Below are 27518 nucleotides of genomic sequence, written 5' to 3' on the forward strand. Positions count from 1 at the left end.
TGGTGCTTAGGAAAGTCCCACAAGTCAGCTCTTCTCAATTTTCCTCCATAGTGCACTTTGTTTTTCTCTTCTGAACATTGTCATCTCTTCACAGTATTTTTATTAATTATTGACTTAAATATATAATACAGTACAAGGCCCTCCACTAGTCAGAGAAAGCATACTTAATAATGAATACTGAAGGGATCTGAGAAAGAGAAAGCTATGACAAAACCAGATTTGAGGTTAGGATAATGATTAGGGCATCCCTGTATAAGATGGAATTAAGAGATTTGAAAAAGTCAGAAAAACAATTGGAGACAAAACAGTCCAGGTAAAAGCAATGAATATGCTTTCAAGTGGCCACAATAGAAAGTAGGATTTAAAAATGGGAAGTATTTCAAAGAACAAATGAAAAGCTGTTGTGGAGGAAGCAGAGCCACATATGAGATATATAACATTTCAGATACGTAAAGGCAGATGAGTATGCTTAAGAGAGTACCTGGAGGAAGGAAGGAAGAGATGAGACAAAGTGCAGATTTCAAAATAATCCCCCCAGGAAAAACTGAAGGTCTATATGAGTACATGAGATTTTTAAGGGAGAAAGTTTCAAGAGAAAAGAGAAGATTGGTTTAAAAAGAAATCTGAGAAACACCTATAATAATGAACAAGGAAAGAAAAAACTGATAGGAACCATAGAGGCAGCCAGAGAAGCAGCAAGAAATATAACAGAACTGTGCAGAGCCTCCCAGGAGAAGTTATCATCTTTGTTAAAGAGTGTAACTATTAAAAACATGAAACCTGAAAATAGTTAAAATTAGTAAACCATTAATAATCTTGAAAAGAAATTAAGAAAACAGAAGACATGGCCCAAGAAAAGGAATATATCAAAGCTCTGGAAGACATGCAGAATGTGAGAGAACTAATCAGTAAGCTGCACACAAATTTCCAAAATAAAAGTAATGATTTGAAAGATAATATGACATCAAGAAGACATTGAGGGAAGCAGATGTGGCTCAAGTGATAAGGCCTCCACCTACCACAGGGGAGGACCCAGGTTCAATCCCTGGGGCATCCTGGTGAAAAAGAAGATGAGAAAGTATGCTTGTGTGGCAAGCCAAATGCCCCCACAGTGAGCCAAGAGCCCACATGGTGAGCCAAGTGCCTGCGTGGCAAGCCGAGTGCCCACGAAGTGAGTTGAGTGCCTGCATGGCGAGCCAGTGCCTGGGCAAGTAATTCACACAGCAAGATGATGACGCAACAAAAGAGAGATGATGGGGAGAGTCAAGGTGAAGCACAGCAGAGACCAGGAACTGAGATGGTGCAATTGATAGGGAACCTTTCTCCACAACAGAAGTCCCCAGGATCAAATCCCAGTGAAGGGAAACGGACTTGGCCCAGTGGTTAGGGCGTCTGACTACCACATGGGAGGTCCGAGGTTCAAACCCCGGGCTTCCCTGACCCGTGTGGAGCTGGCCCATGCGCAGTGTTGATGCACGCAAAGAGTGCCGTGCCATGCAGGGGTGTCCCCACGCTGGGGAGCCCCATGCACAAGGAGTGCGCCCCATAAGGAGAGCCACCCAGTGCAAAAGAAAGTGCAGCCTGCCCAGGAATGGTGCCGCACACATGGAGAGCTGACACAGCAAGATGACGCAACAAAGAGAGACACGGATTCCTGTGCCACTGACAACAACAGAAGCGGACAAAGAAGACAGAGCAAATAGACACAGAGAACAGACAACCGGGGTGGGGGGAGAAGGGGAGAGAAATAAATAAATAAATCTTTAAAAAAAAAATCCCAGTGAATCCTAGAGGATAAAGACAAGAAGAGAAAAAAAAGAGAGAAACATACAGAAGATCACAAAGCAAATGGACTAAAACAGCAGGGCAGAGGAGGGGAGGGGAAGCGAAAAGAATAAATAAATAAAATAAAATAAAATAATAAAAAAGACAACACTGAGCGAGTGCAAAGAAGAATTTGAAATCCTGAACAGAAAAGTAATTGAACTCATGGGAATGAAAGACACAATAGGTGAGATCAAAAACACATTTGAGGAATATGATAGCAGACTTGAAAGGACAGAAGAATTAGTGATATCAAAGACAAAACAGCTAAAAATGGAGAAAGAAAAGGAAAAAATTGAGCAGGGGCTCAGAGTTGAATAACAACACAAAACGCAACAACATATGTGTGATGGAAGTTCCGGCAGAAGAGAAGGGAAAAGGGGCAGAAAGAGTATTTGAGGAAATCAGAGCTGAAAATTCCCCAACTCTCAAGAAAGAAATGAACTTACATGTCTAAGAAGCACAACATAGCCCAATTATACTCTGAATAGACCTACTCCCAAAACATATAATACTCAGAATGTCAAATGTCAAAAGATAAAGAGAAAATTCTCAGAGCAGCAAGGGAGGAGCAAACCATCATATACAAGGGACATCCAGTAAGACTTAGCAAAGATTTCTCTTCAGAAACCATGGAGACAAGATGACGGTGGAATGATAGAATTAGGATATGGAAAGAGAAAAACTGCCAACCGAGAATTCTTTATCCAGCAAAACTGTCTTTCAAATATGAAGGTGAGTATAAAATATTCACAAACAGAGACTAACAGAGTTTGCAAAAAAGAATCCACCTTTGCAGGAAATATTAAAGGAAGCCTTAGACCTGAAGAAAAAGACAGGAGAGACTTGGAGGAGCGTATAGAACAAAGGATTGCAGAAAGGATAACCAAAAGAGTAAAAAGACAAAAAATAAGATATGAAATATGAAAACCAAAGAATAAAATGGAGGAAGTAAATAGTGCAATTACAGTAATATCACTGAATGTGAATGCATTAAACTTCCCAATCAAAAGATACAGGCTGATAGAATGGATTAAAAAAACCTGACCCATCCATATGCTGCTAACAAGAAACTCACCTTAGACTCAGGGATACGAATTGGCTGAAAGTAAAAGGCTGGAAAAAGATACTCTACATGAATAGTAACCAGAAAAGAACAGAGGTAGCTATACTAACATCAGACAAAAGAGACTTTAAATGCAAAAAAGTATGAGACACTGAGGCCATCATATATCAATAAAAAGGACAATCACCTGGAAGATATAACAGTCATAAATATCTATGCACCTAACCAGGTGCCCCAAAAAACATGGGACAAACTCTGGCAAAACTGAAGGGAGAAATAGACATCTCCACAATAAACATTGGAGATTTCAACACCCCACTCACATCAATAGACAGAACAACCAGACAGAAGATCAATAAGGAAACATAAAACTTGAACAATACGATAAACAAGTTAGAACTAACATATACAGAAGAACGCATCCAAACTCAGCAGGTTATACATTCTTCTCAAGTGTCCATGGATCTTTCTCCAGGAGAGACCACATGTTAAGAGCACAAGGCAGCTCTCAATTAATATAAAAAGACTGAAATTATACAAAGCACTTTCTCAGATCATAATGGAATGGAACTGGAAATCAATAACAGACAGGAAAAAAGTAAACTCGCTAATGTGTGGAAGCTGACAACACACTCCTAAATAACCAGTGGGTCAAAGAAGAAATTGCAAGTGAAATCAGTAAATATTTTCAGACAAATGAAAATGAGAACACAACATATCAAAACTTATGAGATGGGAAGTGAATGTGGCTCAACAGATAGAGCTTCTGCCTATCATATAGGAGGTCCAAGGGTTCGATACCCAGGGCCTCCTGGCTCACGTGGTGAGCTGGCCCATGCACAGTGCTGCTGTGCGCAAGGAGTGCTGGCCCACACAGGATGTCCCCACATAAGGGGGCTCCCTGCATAGGGAGAGCCGCCCCACCCAGGAGTGGTGCCACATACATACAGAGCTGATGCAGCAAGATGATGCAACAAAAAAAGAGATACAGATTCCCAGTGCCACCTGATGAGAATATAAGCAGTCACAGAAGAACAAACAGCAAATGAACACAGAGAGCAGACAACGGCGGGGGGGAGGGGCGCGAAAGAAATAAGTAAATCTTTAAAAAAAAAAACTTATGAGATACAGCGAAGGCAGTCTTGAGAGGGAAATTTATAGCCCTAAATGCCTATATTAAAAAAGAAGGGGAAACGGACTTGGCCCAGTGGTTAGGACGTCCGTCTACCACATGGGAGGTCCGCGGTTCAAACCCCAGGCCTCCTTGACCCGTGTGGAGCTGGCCCATGCATAGCACTGATGCGCACAAGGAGTGCCCTGCCACGCAGGGGTGTCCCCCGCGTAGGGGAGCCCCACGCGCAAGGAGTGCGCCCCGCAAGGAGAGCCGCCCAGCATGAAAGAAAGTGCAGCCTGTCCAGGAATGGCGCCGCCCACACTTCCCATGCCGCTGACGACAACAGGAGTGGACAAAGAAACAAGACGCAGCAAATAGACACAGAAAACAGACAACAGGGGGGAGGGGGGAATTAAGTAAATAAATAAATCTTTTAAAAAAAGAACGAGCTAAACTCAGAGACTTAACAGAACACCTAGAGAAACTAAAAAAAGAACAGTAAACCAATTCTAAAGTAAAAAGAAGGAAAGAAATAATAAAGGTCAGAGCAGAAATCAATGAAATTGAGGGGGAAAAAAAAAAGAAAATCAGCAAAACCAAAAGCTGGTTTTTTGAGAACATCAATAAAATTGACAAACCCCTACCTAGACTAACAAAGAAAAAAGAAAGAAGATGCAAAAAAAGACAATCAGAAATGAAAGGGGGGAAGGTACAACTGACCCCACAGAAATAAAAAGAATCATAAGAGGATATTATGAGAAACTGTATGTATACCAACACACCTGATAACCTAGATGAAATGGACAAACTCCTAGAAATGCAAAACCAACCTACCCTGACACTACAAGAAACATAAGAACTTAACAAACCAATCACATTTAAGAATGAGCCCATCATCAAAAATCTCCCAGAAAAGAAAAATCCAGGACCAGATGGCTTCACAGGTGAATTCTACCAAGCATTTTGAAAAGAATTAACACCAATCCTTTTAAACTCTTCCAAAAAATTGAAGAGGGGGGAAAATTACCCAACACACGTTAAGAAGCCAACGTTACCCTAATACCAAAGCCAGATAAAGACACTACAAGTAAAGAAAATTACAGACCAAATTCTCTAATGAACATAGACGCAAAAATTCTCAACAAAATACTTGCAAATCAAATCCAACAGCATATCAAAAGACTTATACATCATGACCAAAAGAGATTTATTTCTGGTATGCAAGGCTGGTTCAACATAAGAAAATCAATCAACATAATACACCACATTAACAAATTGAAGGAAAAAAAAAATACATAACTTCGATGCAGAAAAGGCATTTGACAAAATCCATCATCCATTCTTGATAAAAAATACTTTAAAAGATAGGAATAGAAGGAAAATTCCTCAATATGATAAAAGGCATATATGAGGGAAGTTGATGTGGCTCAAGTGATAGGGTCTCCGCCTACCATATGGGATGACCCAGGTTCAATCCCTGAGGCCTCCTGGTGAAAAAGAAAAGGAGAAAGCACGTCTGTGCGGTGAGCCAGTGTCTGCGCAGTGAGCCAAGTGCCCACACGAGTGCCTGCACGGCAAGCCGAGCGCCCACGACAAGCCAAGCGCCCACATGACAAGCCGAATGCCCACACAAGTGCCTGCACAGTGAGCTGAGTGCCTGCACAAGTGCCCACATGGTGAGCCAGTGCCCACATGGCAAGCCAAATGCCCGCACGGTGACCCAGTGCCCACGCAAGTGAGTCACGCACTTTTGTTGATGATGATACAACAAAAGAGAGACGAAGGGCAGAGTCAAGGTGAAGTGCAGCAGACCCCAGGAACTAAGGGGGCACAATTGACAGGGAACTTCTCTCTACATCAGAGGTCCCCAGGATCAAATTCCAGTGAATCCTAGAGGAGAAAGACAAGAAGAGAAGACAAAAAGAGAAACAGATACAGAAAATCACACAGTGAATGGACACTGACAGCAAAAACAGCAGGGCAGGGGAAGCGAAGAATGAATAAACGAATAAATAAACAAACAAATGCGGGCATATATGAAAAACCCACAGGCAACATCAAACTCAATATGGAAAGGTTGAAAGCTTTCTGTCTAAGATCAGGAACAAGACAAGGATGCCCACTGTCACCACTGTTATTCAATATTGTACTAGAAGTTCTAGCTAAGGCAATTAGACAAGAAAAAAAATTAAAGGCATCCAAATAGGAAAAGTGGAAGTAAAATCCCCACTGTTTGCAGATGATATGATCCCATACTTAGAAAATCCTGAAGTAGTCACAACAAAACTACTTGAGCTAATAAATGAGTTTGGCAAAGTGGCAGGATACAAGATTGACACACAAAAATCTGTAATGCTTTTCTACATTGGTAATGAACAATCTGAGGAGGAAATCAGGGGGGAAATTCCATTTTCAATATCAACAAAAAGACTCAAATACCTAGGAATTAATTTAATGAAAGAAGTACAGGACTATATGCAGAAAACTACAGAACAATGCTAAAAGAAATGAAAAAAGACCCAAACAAATGGAAAGACGCTCCATGTTTATGGATTGGAAAAATAAATACTGCGAAGATGTCAATCTTATACAAACTGACTTATAGATTCAACGCAATACCAATCAAAATCCCAACAGCTTTACAGAAGTAGTAAAGACAATTACCAAGTTTATTGGGAAGGGAAGTGCATCAAATAGCCAAAAGCATTCTAAAAAAGAAGAGTGACATGAGAGGACTTTCACTGCCTGACCTTGAAATATATTACAAAGCAACAGTGGTCAAAACAGTATGGTACTGGCATAAAGATATATATATCAATCAGTGGATTAGAATTGAGAACCCAGAAATAAATCCTCACCTGTATGGTCAACTGGTTTTTGACAAACCTCCCAAGTTCATACTAACGGGACAAAACAGTCTCTTCAACAAATGGTGCTGGGACAACTGGAATACCTATAGCCAAAAGAATGAATGAGGACCCCTATCTTCCCTGTATAAGAATCAATTCAAAATGGATCAAAGACCTAAATATAAAAGCCAGGAGCCATAAAACTACTAGAAAAAAATGCAGGGAAACATCTTCAAGACCTTGAAGTAGGTGGTGGCTTCTTGGAACTTATACCCAAAGCATGTGCAACAAAAGAAAAAATAGATAAATGGGACCTCCTCAAAAGTAAACACTTTTGCACCTCAAAAGACTTTGTCAAAAGGGTGAAAAGGCAGCCAATTCAATGGGTGAAAATATTTGGAAATCACATATCTAATAAGGATTTAATATCTAGGATATATAAAGAGATGTTACAACACCACAATAAAAAGACAAACAACCCAACTTTTAAAATGGGCAAAAGACTTGAATAGACATTTCTCCAAAGAAGAAACACAAATGGCAAAGAAAACTCGTGCAGAAATGCTTAACATCACTGATAAGGGAAATGCAAATCAAAACTACAATGAGATATTATTTCACATATCAGAATGGCCACTATTAAAAATATGGAACTAGAAGTGTTGGAAAGGATGTGGAGAGAGAGGAACATTTATTCACTGTTGCAGGGAATGCAGAATGGTACAGCCACTGTAAAGCACTGTTTGGCAGTTCCTAAAGAAGTTGAATATAGACTTGCATGTGACCCTGCAATACCATTACTGGGTATATACCCAGAAGAAGTGAGAGCAGTGACACCAACAACATCTGCACACCAATGTTCACAGCAACATTATTCATGATTGCCAAAAGCTGGAAACAACCCAGGTGTCCATCAACAATGAATGGATAAACCGTGGTCTAGTCACATGATGGAGTATTATGCAGCTCTAAGAAATGAAGTCGTAAAGTATATGACAACATGGATGAACCTGGAGGACATTATGTTGAGTGAAGCAAGCCAGACACAAAATGATAAATATTGTATGACTGCAATACTATGAGCCAAATATATTGTGTAACATATTGTATGATTTTTTTTTTTAAATGTATAGGTATCCAGTACATTTAATTGAGAAACATATGTTTTTATTCAACTGTGTTTTCTTTTTAGTTTTTAATTGTTTATATTTTCAATTATTAAATGTATAAAGTTAAAAAAAGAAAAAGAAAAAAAATTATAAATTCTTTAAAAAATCCAATTTAGTGACAGAACCAGAACCCTTACTGCAAAGGGTCAAATAATCAGGAGCTAATAAGGGCACTGAAACAATGAATGCAGATTAAACCTTAATAATATGTATATATTTTTTAATCTTTGTTTTAATATTGTTTTAAAAATCAAAACAAGCAGGCATCCTGTTTAGAGAAGGCTTCTTTGACCACCTACTAACTCTCATCTGCTGGCCCTATTTATTTTCCTAGCACTTAACGGCTTTCTGACATTACATTTTACCTCTCTCTGTTTATGCATGTAATGCCTGCTCCTCTCAATGATGGAAGGGACTTGTCTGTTTTGTTCACTGCTACACCTCCTGCACATAGAGCAGGGGCTATTTATTTTTGAATATTTGTTCTTGAATAAAGAATGTTTTGGGGAAGCAGACTTGGCCCAGTGATTAGGGCGTCCATCTACCACATGGGAGGTCCACGGTTCAAACCCCAGGCCTCCTTGGCCCGTGTGGAGCTGGCCCATGCGCAGTGCTGATGCGCGCAAGGAGTGCCGGGCCATGCAGGGGTGTCCCCGTGTAGGGGAGCACCACGAGCAAGGAGTGCACCCCATAAAGAGAACCACTCAGCATGAAAGAAAATGCAGCCTGCTCAGGAATGGCGCTGCACACACGGAGAGCTGATACAAGATGACGCAACAAAAAGAAACACAGATTCCAGTGCTGCTGACAACAGAAGTGAACAAAGAAGAAGATGCAGCAAATAGACACAGAAACAGACAACCGGGGCAGGGGGTGGAGGGAAGGGGAGAGAAATAAAATAAATAAATCTTAGGAAAAAAAAAAAAAGAATGTTTTGCTTAAAATATTTCTGGTGAAAACCAATCCAGTGTCCACATAGAAGAGGTGGCATTGGATTGGGAAAAGTGGACATAATGGACAAAGGGTATGGGGAAAGGCAGGAAGAGATGAGAGGTGGAGGCGTCTTCGGGACATGGAGCTGCCCTGGATGGTGCTTCAGAGGTAATCACCGGACATTGTAAATCCTCACAGGGCCTACATGATGGAATAGAGGAGAGTATGGGCCATGATGTGAACCAATGTATATGAGGTGCAGAGGTGCCCAAAGATGTACTTACCAAATCCAATGGATGTGTCATGATGATGGGAACGAGTGTTGTTGGGGGGGGGGGGAGAGGGGGGGTGGGGGGGTGGGGTTGAATGGGACCTCACATATATATTTTTAATGTAATATTATTACAAAGTCAATAAAAAATAAAAAAATTAAAAAAAAAAAAAATTTCTGGTGAAGATAGGCCTTCGACCGATTTGTCAAATAACTACTAAAAATTTTTTAAAGTGAATATAAAGCATCTGTCATGACACACAATGAAGGTTAAAGCATGGAGCAAAGTTAACACCACTCATGAATCAGGCCCTCAAATTGCCCCAACTCCACTCTGTGCTCAATAATGGTCAGCCAATCCCCAATGCACCATTATTTTGCTGTCAGCATCACACCACTCATCTCAGATGAAAGGCTTTGAGAAAACCCCATACCCATACTGATTTAATAACAGCTTTACTGAAACATAATTCACATACCATAAATGTCACCCTTTTAAAGTGTACTATTCTATGCCTTTCGGTACGGTCACAGAGTTGTACAGCCATCACCACTATCTAATTTTAGAATATTTTTTCACCACAAAAAGAAATCCCATATCCATTAGCAGTCATTCGTCATTCCACCCTCCCTTAACCACTTGCAACCACTTTGCCTATTCTGGACATTACATATAAACATAATCAACAATATATAGCCTTTAAGGTCTGGCTTTTTTCACCCAGCGTGATGTTTTCAAATTTCATCAATGTTGTAGCATGCATCAGGACTTCATTCTTTTTTTAATTACCACATAATACTCCATTGTTTGGATATACCACATTTAATTCATCCATCCATCAGCTGATGAACATTGGGCTGTTTCCACTTCTTGACTATTGTGACTAATGCTATTATGAACATGCTCATGTTGATTTTTAAACATGAATTTTTCTAAAAAATTATCTACTTTTATCTATAAAATCTGCATGAAAAGTTTTACTTGTTGCAAAACAACTTTTTTTAAAAGATTTATTTATTTATTTCTCTCCCCTCCCCCCGCCCCGTTGTCTGTTCTGTGTCTATTTGCTGCATCGTCTTTGTCCCACTTCTGTTGTCAGCAGCACGGGAATCTGTCTCTCTTTTGTTGCGTCATCTTGTTGTGTCAGCTCTCCGTGTGTGCAGCGCCATTCTTGGGCAGGCTGCGCTTTCTTTCTTTTGCACTGGGCGGCTCTCCTTAAGGGGCGCACTCCTTGCACATGGGGCTCCCCTACGCAGGGGACACCCCTGCATGACATGGCACTCCTTGCGCGCATCAGCACTGCACATGGGCCATCTCCACATGGGTCAAGGAGGCCCGGGGTTTGAACCGTGGACCTCTCATGTGGTAGACCGGATGCCCTAACCACTGGGCCAAGTCCGCTTCCCGCAAAACAATTTCTTAATGCAGGCTTCAGATTTCATCAAATTTGGAAAGGAGAAATACTTTCTCCAAATTTTGCTAATTCAAATTTTAGAGAATTTAAGGAGGTTCAAAACAACTAAAACAAATGAGTTGAATGGAGGCTTTAATGTAATTCTTTTTTTTCCCAAATCGATTTTATTGATACATATTGGTAAATCATACAATTCATCCAAAGAGTACAATCAATGGTATCTGGTATAATCACAGAGTTGTGCATTTATCACTTCAATATTAGTGGTGCATTTTCATTATTTCAATACTGATAATAAAGAAAAAACAGACAAATTAATCCAATTCTAAGAAAATATCAAAATACCTTTTTCTTACCGAATTCTTAATCAAATTAGGGGTTTCATTACTTAAATATATTGTATTAGAGAGGGCAGAGAAATGTGTTAAAAATATCTTAAAAATATAACTAATAAAAACGATCACACTTTTTTTTAAATTGGTGATTTAAAAGGATAATATTTAATTATATGAAATCCTTCTGTGTGGAAATATAATTCCCAAACTATGACAAATAAAGGAACCATTTCCTGAAATCCAAATTTTTGCTGAAAAGTATCAACAAAATAAGTGTGTCCATTTGAAAGGTAAATGCATGATTTCTTTTTTAAGAAAATAAAAATTAAGACCAAATTTAAGGTCAATTCAGGACATATTATTGCTAATCAAATGAAATTATATATATATCTTCAAGGCTTAATATCCAATATTTTAAAACAATACCTACTATTTAATTATAATTAGCTTTGCTATGTACGAGACACTGAGAGTTTTACTTTTATTAATTCATTTAAATATTAAGATTCTATAGGTAAGTACATTATACTTTTTAAAGATATGACACCTGGGCCTCCGAGATTTTTATACATAATTGTATACCTATATACACACGTGAAAACATCTTGAAAATGCGATAACAACATACCACAATTTACTACACAAATTTAACAAAGTTCACCCTACAATGAAGCCCATCAGTCACCAAGTCCTACTCATGCTCACAGAATTTCTGTAAGTTTTTAAAATATGAATCACCAACTGATTATAACCTGAGATTTGAGACATGACTAACACAAAGGTAAAAGATCAAAACCAAGAGAGAAAAAAAAATAAAAATAAAAATGAAGAAAACTTTTAAAAAATATATATCATCAAAGAAATTAGATATTTTTCATTAAACAAGAACTGAATGCTACAAGTTAAGCAACATGCAGAGAAAAATAAGAACTCCTAAAAATTAAAAATAGATGTATTCACCAAGTGTAATGAATGTCTCATGATGGTGGAGGAGGTTGTTGTTATGGGGGGGGAGTGGGGTGAGGGGGGTGGGGGGTATATGGGGACCTCATGTTTTTTTAATGTAACATTAAAAAAATTAAAAAAGACAAAAAAATTAAAAATAGCAAAAATAAAAAATTCAACAGAAAAACTTGGAAGATAAATTTAAAGGCGTCTCCCCCCACCCCCAAATAGGGGGAAAGATATCTAGTAGGACATATAGAAGGAAAAAAAGACAAGAAAATTAGAGGATCTAATATCTGACCAATGGGAGTTCTAGTAAGATAAAATTTAGTACATACTGAAACAGAAGAAAATACCCCCAAACCAAAGGACATGAGTTTCTAGACTGTGATAGACAGATTTCTCAGATGGCCCAAGAACCTTCCTCACACCCTACTGAACCCACAGGACTATGAGCATGACGGGTTTCATTCCAGTGATTAGGTCCTATTACGTGGCGCCTTTGGCTATGAGAGAGGGAGATTAACCGGGGTGGACAGGAACCAACCAAGCGAGCCCTCAAATGGGCTAGTCTCTTCCTTGCAAAGAAAGTGGAAATATGCAAGTGTCTAGGGAGGTATCTCTAGAGCAAAGACCCGAGGGTGGCCTCTATGAGCTGAGAGCAATCTCCAGCTGACAGCATGAACACAGGGACCTGGGTACTACTACCTGGGTACTGAATACTGCCAACAGTCTGAATGTGCCTAAAAGTGGACCCCAACCCCAGGTGAGAATTTTGATTCAGTCTTGTGAGTCCCTAAGCAGAGAATCCAGTTATGCCAGGCCCCGAATTTTGACTTCAGACCTGTGACATAATAAATGTGTGTTATTTTAAGCCTCTAAATTTATGGTAATTTGTTACAGAACAATAGAAAACTAATACATAGATTTAAAAGTTTAAATGCAAAAAGAATAAAATTCTAGGATAACAAAGGCCAAAGGGATCCCAAGTCAGCCCCAACAGCATTGTCAGCTGGGCAAACGGCCACCATGTCTAATAACTACATTTCCTAGCTACCCCTGAGCTAGGCCTTGGACATTCCTGTACTGGACAACGAGGTCAGGGACACATAGAACTACAAGACAGAAGAATCCTGCATATTTATTTGACAGCTGCCCTAAGCTATCTACTTGGGCATTCACATGAGTGAGAAATAAAGTATATTGTAAGTTACTTATTTTAGGTTATCTGTAATTCTAATTGTAATTGATATACTACCAATGACTTAAAAAATTTGGCCACACATGCAGAACCAGGAATCAGAACTACCCTAGACTTCTCAACAACACGAAAGCTAGAAAACAGGGATGCAATGCCTTCAAAATTCCAAGGTGGAATAATTTCTGACCTAGAAACCTTCTCATAGCCAAACAAATACTAAAGGTAAGAGGTATTTGCAGACATAGGAACTCTTGACAAGTTTGTATCTCATGCAACTTTTCTTAGAAAGCTCCTGAAAGGATGTGCTCTACCAGATGATAGGGCAATCAAGAAAAAGGAAGACATGGGATCAAGAAAACAGGAGAGGGAAGTGGACTTGGCCCAGTGGATAAGGCATCTGCCTACCACATGGGAGGTCTGCAGTTCAAACCCCTGGCCTCCCTGACCCGTGTGGAGCTGGCCCGTGCATAGTGCTGACGCACGCAAGGAGTGCCGTGCCACGCAGGGGTGTCCCCGCGTAGGGGAGCCCCACGCACAAGGACTGCGCCCCATATGGAGAGCCACCCAGCGCGAAAGAAAGTGCAGCCTGCCCAGGAATGGCGCCACACACACGGAGAGCTGACACAACAAGATGACACAACAAAAAGAAACACAGATTCCTGTGCCACTGACAAGAGAAGTGGACAAAGAAGAACATGCAGCAAATAGACACAGAAAACAGACAACTGGGGCAGGGGGGAAGGGGAGAGAAATAAAATAAATAAATCTTTTAAAAAAAAAAAAGAAAAGAAAAAGGAAGACATGAGATCAAGAAAACAGGCGATCCAGTATAAGAAATTAGGGAAGAAATTTCCAGGTGACTGTGAAGTGAGAAGCTGGCACAACCCTCATATTGCTTCCTTGTTCTCTAGAGGAAAAGCCAGATGGAATACTCTGAAACTGCCCTCCTCATACCCTAGTCAAAATATATCAAAATCAGTATCCCATACAGGGAGAAATAGCATAAATTAGTGCCACCCCGAAAGACCTAAGAGAATGCGGGGATGATGTTCCCTATTGTATTTCCATTTATTTCACCAGTCTGCCACTGCAAAAACTTCATGGAATGTGGACAATGATAGGAGACTTCCAGAAACTCAACCAAACAGTAGCCCCAGTTACAAAGCACCCTCTGCCAAATGCGGTATCTTTGCTACAGCAGATTAGTACTATCTCAAGTGCATGGTATGGAGCAACTGATCTGATGAATGCATTTTTTTCCACCCCTTGCAAGAAGTAAAAGATCAAGGACAGTCTGCATTCACCTGGACGACAGTACACATTTACAGTTTTGCCTCAGGCCCACCTGGGCACCCTAGAATACCACACTGGTCGCCTTTATCAGTGACATCATGTCAACTGAACCAGATGAGCAACAAGAGGCAAGAAAGTCAAAAGCCTTGGCAACACATATAAGCTCCAGAGGGTGGGAGATAAATCTTATGAATAATTCAGGAATTCCCAACAAGTCAGTAAAAATTTTAGGGGTTCAGTGGTCTGGGAATGCCAAGGCATTTTCTCCAAAATAAAGAATACATTATTGCATTTTATACTTCCTTAATAAGAGAAGGAAGCACAATGCCTGGTTAGCTTCTTCAGGTTCAGGGGACAGCAGATTCCACACATATATAATGCTCAAATCCACAAACCAGGAGACACAAAAGGCTGGAACTTTGACCTGGGGCCAGAGCAGGATGCTCTGGCTATGTGACCTAGCTGATCCTGTGGTATTTGTGCTGTCAGCGGTGGGAAAAGATGCTGTGTGGACTTTAAGGCAAACTCCTAGGAGAGAAGCACAATGCACACCCCTAAGATTCTAGACCAAGCCAATTCCGTTGTATGGTAGAGAAATATATGTATTTTTTTAAAAATAGCTTCTGATGTGCTAGTGGACACAGAGCACCTCACCATGAGATACCAAGTACCAGGCAGCCAGAACACCCCATCACAAACTAGGTTCTGTCAGACCCACCAAGTGACCATGTCTGACAGTCCCAGCAACAATCCAGCATATGATGGAAGTAGTTCATTCAGGACTGGAAACGAATAGAACCAGAGGGACAAACTAGGTGCAGCAGCAGGTAGCCTAGATGGCTGCCCCACACCATCTACCACTGTGGCACCAGTCACCTCTCCCTTAGCTCACACCTATGGCTGCCTGGGGGATCCTTTATGACCAAATGATGGAGGAGGAAAATGCCCAAGCTTGAGTCACAGTTAGGTCAGCCAAGTATGTGGGTACAAGTTAAAAATAGATGGCAGCTGCATTACAGCCCCATTCAGGGTAGCCTTGAAAGACAATGAGAGAAAATATTCTAATACCAGGACTTCCAGCAGTACACTTGGTCATCCCTTTGTAGGGAAAGAAAAGTGGACTCATCAGTAGCATGAGAATGGCTTGGCCAGTTGGTCAAGGGCCCACAAGGAGAAAAACTGTTAGATAGGAGACAAGAAGGTATAGAGCACAGGCACATGGATGGAAATATGGGAGTGGACACAACATGTGAAGATTTCATATCACCGGTACATCTCCAGCACACGTCTACCATGGAAGACACACTACACAAACAACAAAATGACTATACCAGTTGACATCAGCCAGCCTCTGTCAATGGACACCACAATGCTGGCCCAATAGGCACATGGACAAAACAGGTGAGGTAGCATGGAAGAAGGACAGGCATGGGTCCCAACAGCACGGGCTCCAACTGACTGAAGCGGATTAACAACTGCCACGCAAAGACCCACCCTGCCAGCAACGGAGACCAAAACTGAATACTCAATATGGCACCATCCCTCGAAAACAAGAACTTACAATCTTTGATCCAAGTTCCCATATGGGATCCCGTAACATCACCTAACATCATATTAGAAGAAAGGAAGTGTGGAGTAGGCCCATAACACAGGATCCAATGGTTGCATCATACATACCACTCAGAAGCCACCAGCTGGACAGTGTTAAAAGGGCCTAATAAAGGTGCAGCTGAAGTGCCAGCTTGGAGGTAATACCTTATCATCCTCCAGGACTCAGTACATATTTTAAAACAAAACCCTTTACATGGTGCTGTGTTCCAAATTGGTAGAATATATGGGTCTGGGGAAAAAAGGGTCAAAGCAGGAGTAGCCAAACGGCCATCATTCCCAGTGACCCCCATGGGGAATTTGTGCTTCCCATCCCTGAAACTCTGGGTTGATTTAGTGATCCTGGATCCCAAAGGGGCAATGTTTCTACCAAGAAATAAAGTTAAAGTTTCACTGAATTATAAGCTGTGGTTGCCACCTGGACACTGGGCTTCTTATGTCAAGAGACCAGGAGCAAGAAGACTCACCATCTAAGCAGAGGCAACTGATCTTGATCATCAGGAGGAGGCAGGGAGGTACACCATGGGGACGTGGAGAAATACGTAAGGCATGAAAGTGATACACATACATGTCTCCTGATATTCCCTGGTCCAATTCTGACAGCAAATCTGACAAGGGTGGCAACCTCAGCATGAAAAGGACTTGGCAACCAGGGCCCAGCCCTCCAGGATGGGAGTGTGAGTCCCAGCATCAGGTAAGCCAACACAATCAGGTGCTAGCCGTGGGTGAGGGGAATCTAGAATGGATAGGAGGCAAGGGAGATGATTTAGCTGTGGCCCCAAAATTAACCACAGCAACAGGGGCTATGGAGTAGTCCACTGGCCTTCCTCTTCTAAGCTTCTCCTGGGAAGAGAGGCCCACTGGAATCCTGAAGGAGCTGCTCCCAGAAATGGATGAAGAAGTAGATCTGAGTGGAGTAGGCGTGGACTGTTGTAGAAGCTGTGATGCACCGGCCAGATCTCCCTTCAGGAAGCAGCCTGGAGCTGGCAGCCACGGTAGGCGCTCTCAGAGAACCTCCTCATGCAAGCTAACACTCGTTCACAGGGCAGTCTGCATCCAATGACTGACTATCCCAGGGGTATAGAGGCCCGGCCCTCTCGCTCCAGGCTCCCTACACGGTAGGCTACATCCCAGCCCGACCTCTCTCTCTGCCGGATCACAGCTCCCTTCCCTCCCCTCCACAGCAGTGATGCCACAAGCAAGCTGATAAAACTGTTGCCCACCAATCTCCATCTCAGTCTGCTTCTGGAAACCCAATGGATAACAGATGGCAATATTTACACCTGTGGGGAAGTCTGAAACTATTTTATGCATCCCAAAAAGAGACAGGTTATGTTAGTGAATTAATCCACTCCTGTGGGCATGAGACTCTTTCAAATGGACTACGTCAGTGAGATATGACTCAGGTTGAGCCTCTGCCCTTTTGCTGGTTCTGCTAAAAACAGAGACAGACAGATAAAGGAAGCTGCCATATATCTGGTCCTGCCATGTGAGAGAAAGGACTCCAGTTTCACCCTCAGCTGAACTGTAAGGAGTGAAGCCCCCGAGAGGCTCAAAGAGCTGAGGCCTAGGGAGAGATGAGCCATACGCCTGATATTTTGCTGCTGAACTTGGGAAGAAAGTGGAGCAGCCAAGACTGATAGAAGAGGCCGTACGAGACAAGCCCTATGCTTGTTGTCTCAGGTGAGCTCTGGGAGGAGAGAGATTCTGGAGGGGAAGGCAGAGACCTTGGGAGAGATCAGCAGCTATCTTGCATCACCACATGGTGGCAGACTTCAGTGAGAAAGCATCTCTGCTGATGCCTTAATTTGGATATTACACAGCCTCAGAACCGCAAGCTTTTACCCCGAATAAATCCCCTTTATAAAAACCAGCCCATTTCTGGTACTTTGCATCCATAACCCTTCGGCAAATCAAAACTCCTCTATTTCTGGGTTGTTGTTTAGCCTTAAATGCAAACAATATATGTCAAGTTATTTGTACAGTATCTTGACACACAGCAGGCATTCAATACAAAAGCATCAGAAATGGTATGCTAGGAAACAAGATAGATAAAGTTTATATAAACACAAGATTATACATTATTGTCTATATGCCAGGTGAGGGGCATTGATTGTTGATACACGGAGCAGAGGAAGCATTTATTTTAACTATAGTCTTAATTCCATGAGGAAATAATAATAAGTCAAAACACAGTTCAGGGAAGCAGATGTGGCTCAACTGTTAGAGCATCCGCCTACCATATGGGAGGTCCAAGGTTCAAACCCCGGGCCTCCTTGACCCATGTGGAGCTGGCCCACGTGCAGTGCTGATGCGCGCAAGGAGTGCCGTGCCACACAAGGGTGTTCCCTGCGTAGGGGAGCCCCATGCACAAGGAGTGTGCCCCATAAGGAGAGCCACCCCATGCGAAAAAAGTGCAGCCTTCCCAGGAGTGGCGCCACACACACACACAGAGCTGATGCAGCAAGATGACACAACAAAAGGAGACACGGATTCCCGGTGCCGCTGACAAGAATGCAAGCAGACACAGAAGAACACACAGCGATTAGACACAGAAAGCAGACAACGGACGGGGGGAGGTGGGGGGGTGGAAGGGGAAAGAAATAAATAAAAAAAATAAATAAATCTTAAAAAAAAAAACACACACAGTTCAGTGCCACAATCCAATTATTCACTAGAATGACTACATTCTTATTTTTAAGTGACTATGAAAGATAAAAACCTTCATGATTCTAAATGCATCTGAAAAGTAAATTTAAGGAATTCTGCTTACTAATTTTTACCAAATAACGCTAGGGGTCGCTAATATACCGAGAAAAGCCCTTAGGTTGCTCATAAAATTTTGGGAACTGTATTTTATATATATTCCAGAGGACAAGAATTCAAAGTCTTTTTAATAAACCAAATCCCATTTCAACTACATATTCTATTAAATCACAGAATCTCAGGGTCATAAGATATTTAAGATTATGGTAAAAGATCACACTGAGACAAGATAATTTGATTCCTTTCATGAGTACAATTAGAAATTAAACTTTTTAGCATAAATCAGTCATGATTAGATATTCAGCAAATACATTTTAAAGTGTTTTCTTATGTGACACAACCACTTACGTTATGATAAATATTACTTGCTAGTAACAGAAACAACAAAACATACATGCTAATATTCAAATCAAGCTGAGGCCCAATTTAGCATGAGTTCAATGTTTAAAGTTCAGGAAAACAGCAGAAACAGCCAAACGTGATGATCCGAGCACAGAAAAGTGAACGTATTGATCTCGGTATTTACAGAAACAGGCAGTAAAACCCATGCCGTGTTCATGGAGGACACACACAAAGAAATGGAATGTATTAGTTCCTTGAGAGCAAAACTGATGCCACCTAGTAGTAAAGCCATAAATCAGGGTATATCAAGGCATGAAAGACATATACATCAAGATATATGAGGCAGGAAAGTATTATAATTGAGAAAATGGTTTAATGTGCTCGGGAAATCCGGAAAAAAGTTTCCTTCCAACTGTAAGAAGTCAGGAAAGGATTTATGAAGAAGATGGCACACGAGTTGCATTTTCAAGAATGTGTGAATTTGGGCCATGTGGAAATATATGGCAAAAGTATTCTCTCGTGTACACAGAAAAGACTAAGAAGTGCAGGACTATAATGGGAAACAGCAAATAGTTCAGATATGGGGCCAGCAAATTAAACTATTTGATGCTCACTTTTGAAATACCACAGAGTCAAGCATAGTGATTAACCTACTACCCTTACTGTTTACTGTTTTACTGTAAAAGTTACTGATTTCTAAGTTTTAGTAAGACTCCTTATCTGGTTTACAAATAAACAAATAGAGAGGGGTGCTGTGTAACGTGCTAATTCAAACATGCTTAGCATATACTTACTGGGTCAATTCATAATAATTTATATAAAAGATAAACTAAATCTAGTCATTAGAATAAGTGAAAGAGTGAAACAATATAAAAATAAATACATTCTTCTTTAACTTGTGATAAATCTTCATAAACCTTCCAATTATAGGATTATAAAATAACCTTTAGGGATCATGTTGGATTATGGTCAATAATCAGTATATACAAGAAATACACTCAATATCATAGTTAATTTACCAGATCATTCAAATACTCAAAAAAATTATCAGGAAAGTTGGGTGAAGTGACTTGCGGTTATGTTTGCATGAAAGGTCAGAGATTCATCACTCTAAGAAACCAGTGTAAACCTGAACAAAATTGTAAAACCAATCATTTCATGGCAATGGAGATCCACTTAAGACAACCAATTAATATGCATTTATCCAGAGGAACTGCTAGATCTTCAGGTAAGAACGTTGTGATCTGTAGCCTTTAGCCATAGGCTATTTCCATTCACCTTTCCACTACCCCTGCCCAATACCTCTCTTGCCCCAAAACATATATACACACACACCTATTTCTATAAAAGGCGGAAATCAAATCAGTGGTAGTTGGGGGATTGGGATAGGAGCAGAAAATGAATGTAAATAGGCATGAGGAAACGTCTTGGAATGGTGAAAAAGTTATAAAACCGGATTGTATTCATGGTTGTACAACTGTGCAAATGTATTAAAAGTCATTTTATTAGGTTGGTGCAAAAAGAACTATATGGTTTCAGGCCATGTATTTTAAATCATTATAACTAGGCTCAAATACATCTTCATTAATCAAAATAGGAACCATTACAATCAACACAAATTTTGTCAATGAGAAATAAGTCTGTTTATTCTTGTAGCATAAATATCGATGCTTTGAGATTTGACACTCTTGGAAGCATTTTCTGCATCCTGCTGGTTGTGGAAGTGTTTTCACTGCAAAAAGTTATTTAGATGCTTGAAGAAGTGAGAGGTCAGGTGAATATGATGGATGAGGCAAAACTTCATAGCCCAATTCATTCAACTTTTGAAGCACTGATTGTGCAATGTGCAGTTGGTTGTTGTCGAGGAGAAGAATTGGGCCCTCTCTGTCGACCAAAGCCGGCTGCAGGCGTGGCAGTTTTCAGTGCATCTCATCGATTTGTTGCGTGTACTTCTCAGATGTAACTGTTTCGCCGGGATTCAGAAAGCTGTAGCGGATTAGACCAGCAGCAGACCACCAGTGACCACGATCTGCTTTTGGTGCAAGTTTGGCTTTGGAGCTTCTTCTTGGTCCAACCACTGAGGTGGTCAACCCCGGTTGGCAATTTTTTAAATTCTTGTTCAGCTCACGAGGCATCCACTTATGGAGCTTTTTCACCTTTTCAATTTGCTTCAAATGCTGAACAATAAATGGTTGACATTGAGTTCTTCGGCAACTTCTCATGTAGTTTAAGAGGATCAGCTTCGATAATTGCTCTCATTTGGTCACTGTCAACTTCCAATGGCTGACCACTATCCTTCTCATCTTTAAGGCTCTCGTCTCCTTTGCAAAACTGTACTGTACGTTCATCAGCAGTTCCTGGTTAAAAGCACTGTTGATGTTGCAAGTTTTTGCTGCTGCTTTACAACCCATTTTGAACTCAAATAAGAAAATCACTCAAATTTACTTTTTGTCTAACATCATTTCCATAGTCTAAAATAAATATAAAATAAACAGCAAGTAATAAGTCATCAGCAAAGAAACATAAAGCAAGAAATGCACATTGAAATGATGTATAACATAACCACATTTATTAAGAATGTATTCCAATATCAATCAGCAAATTTCGATAATGCAAAACTGCAATTACTTTTGCACCAACCTAATAGTACATTTACAGTGGATGAATTTAACGGAAAGAAAATTATACTTCAATAAAGCCACTTTTTAAAAAAGGAATGCTCAGGAGTTCCCCATCCTTAGAGGAATACAAGCAGACTGATGCTAAGAGTGCAGTCCAAATGGCCTTAGTACCTGACCTCACTGTCTAATTCTTAAGAATTTGTGGTCTTTTGATCCAAAGGGTGGGTTCATATTTTTTGTGTGTGGCTTTCCCCAATTTTGGTAACCTGGTTACAAATGACTTCCAGAATTTTCACTTGCAAAAACATTAGACATAGACTGTTTTCACCTTTCGTCCTGTAAAGGCAGCTCGATGAAGTGGCGTGTCTCCCATGTCATTTAACACATTTACTTCTGCACCAGCCTAGTAAACATAAAAACTTTAAATACCTTCTGCATATTACAAAATATACAAAGGTGAAAATAATTCCTTAAAAGTATACTAAACAGTTCAAAAATTAATTAATATTAATTATCATTACCAAAAATAAATTCATTTGAAACTAAAAAGTAAATAGCAAGCTTAGGTAAAAGCCACCTGAAAGGTAGAAGAATAAAAAGGTAGTTTTCTTTTAAAACCTATACAGGGAGCAGATGTGGCTCAAGTAACTGAGCATCTGCTTCCTACATGGGAAGTCCCAGTTTGAGTTCCCATGCCTCCTGAAAACAAACCAAAAAAGCCAAACAGTAAAACCTTTACAAGCTTCATTTTGCTTTAGAAACACCCATATTGAATAATGGAAAATTGTCTCTGAATGAACTACAATATTTACTCCACCATCAATTTGAAAAGTATTGGATGGGGGGCAGGCGGGATACCATCATTTAAATGTAAAAAGCAACTTCAAGATCAACTCAATTTCAGAAATATTACTATGTGAAAATTTTTTCAGTAAAGAATTGAGAAATATGAGGTCTTAAATTGTATGGTACTCATTAAGAGATTGTGACATGATTTTTTAATTATTAGGATGCTTTTTTTTTTTAACTGTTAGGCTCACAAAACAGAAAATTTCTTCATTAATTAATAGGCCCACCTTCTGCAATTTTAAAAAGATGAAGTAAAAATAAATGAAAAAAACCATTTTATTAATCAGTCTAACCCATAATATTTCATGCTTTTAGTAAAGAACAATTATATGTCTTTAGTGATAAGCTATTGTTTTAAATATCATTATGGTTCAGTTGGCTTTTATAAGACTTTTATCTGTAATTTCCATAGTAACAAAACCTATTATCTTCATTTAAAAATTAAAACATGAATATACCTTCAACAGATCCTGGACCACCTGTCTATGTCCAAAATAGCATGCCAGATGAAGAGGCGTCCAGCCCAGATTAGACTTACTTCTTCCTAAAATGGGAAAAAAAATACGGTATTTCTAGAGGTAATTTAAGTAAGATTACAACAAAATTAATTTCTCCCTAATAAGCGACTTCAATATGATGGCCAATAGCCCTCATTAGCATTGCTTTGCTAACTAGTGAGAGGCAAGAACTATTATGATGGAGTAAAGATATAACAAGCACAACGATTAGAATTCACAAGACCCAGATTCTGGTGTCAACTTTCTGGCTCAATTTCTTCACCTCTAACAGGGAGGAGGGAGAAGAGATGGTGAATATATTCAACTGGATTATCTCTAGTAGCTCCTCAGCTCTAAGATTCTAAGTCCCTAACCATCTTGCAGTCATGTAGCAAAGATGTCATTCAAAAAGCCAAACTCGGGAAGTGGACTTGGCCCAGTGGTTAGGGCGTCTGTCTACCACATGGGAGGTCTGCAGTTCAAACCCCAGGCCTCCTTGATCCATGTGGAGCTGGCTCATGCGTAGTGCTGATGCATGCAAGGATTGCTGTGCCATGCAGGGGTGTCCCCGCATAGGGGAGCCCCAAGTGCAAGGAGTGTGTCCCATAAGGAGACTTGCCCAGCGCAAAAGAAAGTGCAGCCTGCCCAAGAATGGGGCCACACACACGGAGAGCTGACACAACAAGATGACACAACAAAAAGAAACACAGATTCCCGTGCCACTGACAACAACAGAAGTGGACAAAGAAGAACACACAGCAAATAGACACAGAGAACAGACAAATGGGGCGGGGGGGAAGGGGAGAGAAATATATATTTTAAAAAAGCCAATCTCTTCAAAAACCTGTATGGTATAAGGAGGGGAGATGAGAATGGGGAATTGGTAAAGAACACTTTCTGCAGCATTTGGTAAACTGTTAGCTCTGGGTACAGACAGTGGAGTGAAATGGAGTCTTTGACTTCTGATAAAATCTCAGTTAATGAGGATATTGAGTTACCAGAGAGGTAGAGAGTTCAACCAAATGACAAGAACCAAAGATAAAAGCAATGAAATGTCCAATTCTAGCAGTAGATCCTGGATTAGAGAAGTACAAAATGATTGAGTCTTGCAGAAACACAAACTATCTAATTCAATTTAGCCCAACAAAAATAGGGCAGTACAACTTGGAGCTGAGATAGCTTCAAAAACTTAGCAAACTTCCAAATCGGACTAGAGATAATGCAGCCTATCAAGTTCCCAAAGCTCAGCCCAGAACGTGGATGAGAGGCCCGGAGCATGCCACTGTACAGGGCACCCCTCAGACAGGTGCGTGGTCTAACGGCTCATGTGCATTAAGGAACCTCACTTAGATTACGCAGAGCCCTCAGCTCATGGATCTCAGGCTTGATCCAACAGAAACCTCAGCCACTAACCTGAGAATGCCCAGAAACGTCCTCAAACATCTCCCAGGTAGACTGCTGCAGCCAACACTGGCCCTGTGATAGTTTGCCATTTACCCAAACTCACCAGTCAGTTTCCTTTCAAATACTTCCCCATACCCTTAGGTACCCCTCATTCCATAGTAAATAAATCCCATAACTTCAGGCTACTTCCTTGAACCTTTCTTCTACCTTCTGTTCTTAACCGAAACCTAGCTCTCCCCATGACGGTGACCCACCTTCACCCCTGAAGCGGAGGCTCCTTTCCCACACACCCAGTGTTCCTCACAGAACAGGAGTGCTGTGGACCACAGCTGCCGGGAATCAATTCCTTCTCCACTGATGGTACAATCCCCTGCTCCTCTGAGACTTGTGCCATTAAGTTATACTCCCTCAAACTCCTCTGCTGCCATCTGTCATCCTCCCAAAGACTCCTCACCAACTAACTCAAAGCAACACCGTTTCTTTCTCCCCATGGCAAGTCCTGCACCAGCCAAGGGGTTCTACTACCTGTCCAGTATCCTGGTCACTCAGTTACATGGAGTACTGGCCCATGCAAGAGTGCTGGCCTGCACAGAGTGCTGGCCTGCATGGAGAGCTGGAGCAGCTAGGTGGCGCAACAAAAAGAGACACAGAGAGGAGACAATAAGAGATGCAGCAGACCAGAGAGCTGAGGTGGCACAAGTGATTGAGCACCTCTCACCCACTCTGGAAGGTGGGCTTCCCTCACTTCCCCCCCTCTCAGGGACCCACTGCCAGAGCCAGACCCAAATCTCATTACTTCTCTGAAATCATCAATATGGAAAATCCATTTTCATCACAAACTCCCAGTGTTCCAGACCATTCACACAGGTACCCCCCTCAATCTATGTTCTTCAACTTTATCAGCCCTCCAGTTATTTTATATAACTTATCATATTTTTAAATACCCCAACTGCATTTCCTTCAATTAATCCATCTTATATTCCTCAAACCCTCACCTCAGTATTTCTTTGCCAATATCTTCAAAAACCTTGCTTTGCTATCTTTTTCACAACAGCCTAGCAAAACCCCACACCTGGATAAATACACTAGTTCAACTTCTCCACAACCACACCCAGGCTGCTATGGTGAAGAAAGATAACAGAATTATGTCAGAATCTCAAATTTGAGGTAGGTCCTCAACAACACTGCCTGGCAATCTTTTTGTAATGGCCTGATCAGGTGTCTCTCTCATATTCTACAACAGATACTTCAACCCTTCTCTCTTCTCCTCAAGCCTCTTCAAGGAAACCCCATAGGAATCCTTCGGGGTTCCTGCCCAGAGCAGATGAATTTGAGTCCACAATGGGATGGTCATGAGAGGAAGTAGGTTTTTTACCACCAGTAAAAGGACAGGAGATGGTGGTGTCTCAAATCTATGCTTCCCAAACTAGGGGAGCAGGAATTTTTACAGATTCAAACAAGGGAGTAGTTACCATCACAATGGCAAGTATACACAAGTGTCAGCCTAGTTTTGAAATAGCCATAAACAAAGGCGAGGTCAGTTTAGAGAGTTTTAGTAATTTCAAGTATTAACTTTTGGCTATTCTTAAAAAGTAAGATTCCAGTATAAACACTTGTTTATATAGTGTTTCACTCTTACCCAGAAGCCTACCCCAGTTCTTAGCAAGAACTCATCTCTTAGCTTCACAGTCACGGTAGAAGCTTTGACATGAGAATTCCTCAGATTCCTGGCTCCACGTTTATCATCCTATCTCTGTATGCATTCTTTCAACCTTGTCCCCTATAGTCTATGATCACTCACTCTTCCTGGATCTCATCTTCTCTGAAACTCCTTTTCCTTCTCTATCATCATCTCCCTCTTTAGCTGCTAAATAGAAAGGAGCAAGTAAACACTCATGTCTCTCCCACAGAGCAAGCAAAAACAACGAAGCAGGGAAACGGACTTTGGCCCAGTGGTTAGGGCATCCGTCTACCACATGGGAGGCCCGTGGTTCAAGCCCCGGGCCTCCTTGACCCATGTGGAGCTGGCCCATGCGCAGTGCTGATGCGCACAAGGAGTGCCGTGCCACATAGGGGTGTCCCCCGCGTAGGGGAGCCCCACGCGCAAGGAGTGCACCCATATGGAGAGCCGCCCAGCGCGAAGGAGGGAGCAGCCTGCCGAGGAATGGCGCCGCCCACACTTCCCGTGCCGCTGACGACAACAGAAGCGGACAGAGAAACAAGACGCAGCAAAAAGACACAGAAAACAGACAACCGGGGGAGGGGAGGGGAATTAAATAAATAAAAATAAATCTTTAAAAAAAAAAAAAGCAAACACACAAACCCCTCCCTTGACCCCATGCTCCTGACAAGCTCCTGCCTCCTCATTCTCCCTTCCCATTTCTAGTCTTCACTTGCCATTTCCACCTCATTCCTTCCTATCAACTCCCCACCTGTTTCATTATCCACCATGCCATTAAAACTGCCCTCGGGGAGTGTGTGTAGCTCAGTGGTTGAGCACCTACTTTGCAGTAAGAGGTCCCAGGTTTTCAATCCCTAGTACCCCCTTAAAAAAAGTTAAAAACAACTAGCCTCAATTTTTGTCATTTACTGCTACTACCAAATCCCATGGTCCATGTTCCTCCCTGGCTTGCACAGCACTGCTCCCTGTGGGTTTCCTCTTACTGGTCCTTCTTCTCGGTACCTTTTAGAAGCTCCACTTTCCCTGACTACCCCTATTTAATTGGTATCTTCAATAATGTCCATTCTCACATCTTCTCATTGTTTTAATCACTTATATGCTGTTGGCTTCAAAACCCATAGTTCCATTTCCAGCTCTCCACTTGGACACCTCCATCTGGATGACAGGAAGATAACACATATTCAAACAGCATAGTGAAACACTATATGGACTTTAATTAATAGTACAATGATAAAAAAGTACCATCATCGATTTTAACCAAAATTCCACACCAGTGCAAGGTGTTCATGGTGGGTTGGTGTATGGGAATCCTGTATTTTATGTGTGACTGTTCTG

General features: G+C 41.1%; 1 protein-coding gene across 2 annotated transcripts in view; it reads right to left on the reverse strand.

Moving 5' to 3' along the window:
- The window catches only part of OSBPL1A (oxysterol binding protein like 1A), a 238509-nt gene that overhangs the window by 197677 nt on the left and 13314 nt on the right, over positions 1-27518 (reverse strand). For both annotated transcript variants that reach the window (XM_058277558.1, XM_058277559.2), the window contains exons 3-4: positions 23060-23145; positions 22081-22155 (exon numbers count right to left, since the gene is read on the reverse strand). In XM_058277558.1, coding sequence (XP_058133541.1) covers positions 22081-22155; positions 23060-23145 — 161 coding nt within the window. The remainder of the gene's footprint in view (positions 1-22080; positions 22156-23059; positions 23146-27518) is intronic.

This window comes from Dasypus novemcinctus, chromosome 16 (genome assembly GCF_030445035.2).
Source record: "Dasypus novemcinctus isolate mDasNov1 chromosome 16, mDasNov1.1.hap2, whole genome shotgun sequence".
NCBI classification, from domain to species: domain Eukaryota; kingdom Metazoa; phylum Chordata; class Mammalia; order Cingulata; family Dasypodidae; genus Dasypus; species Dasypus novemcinctus.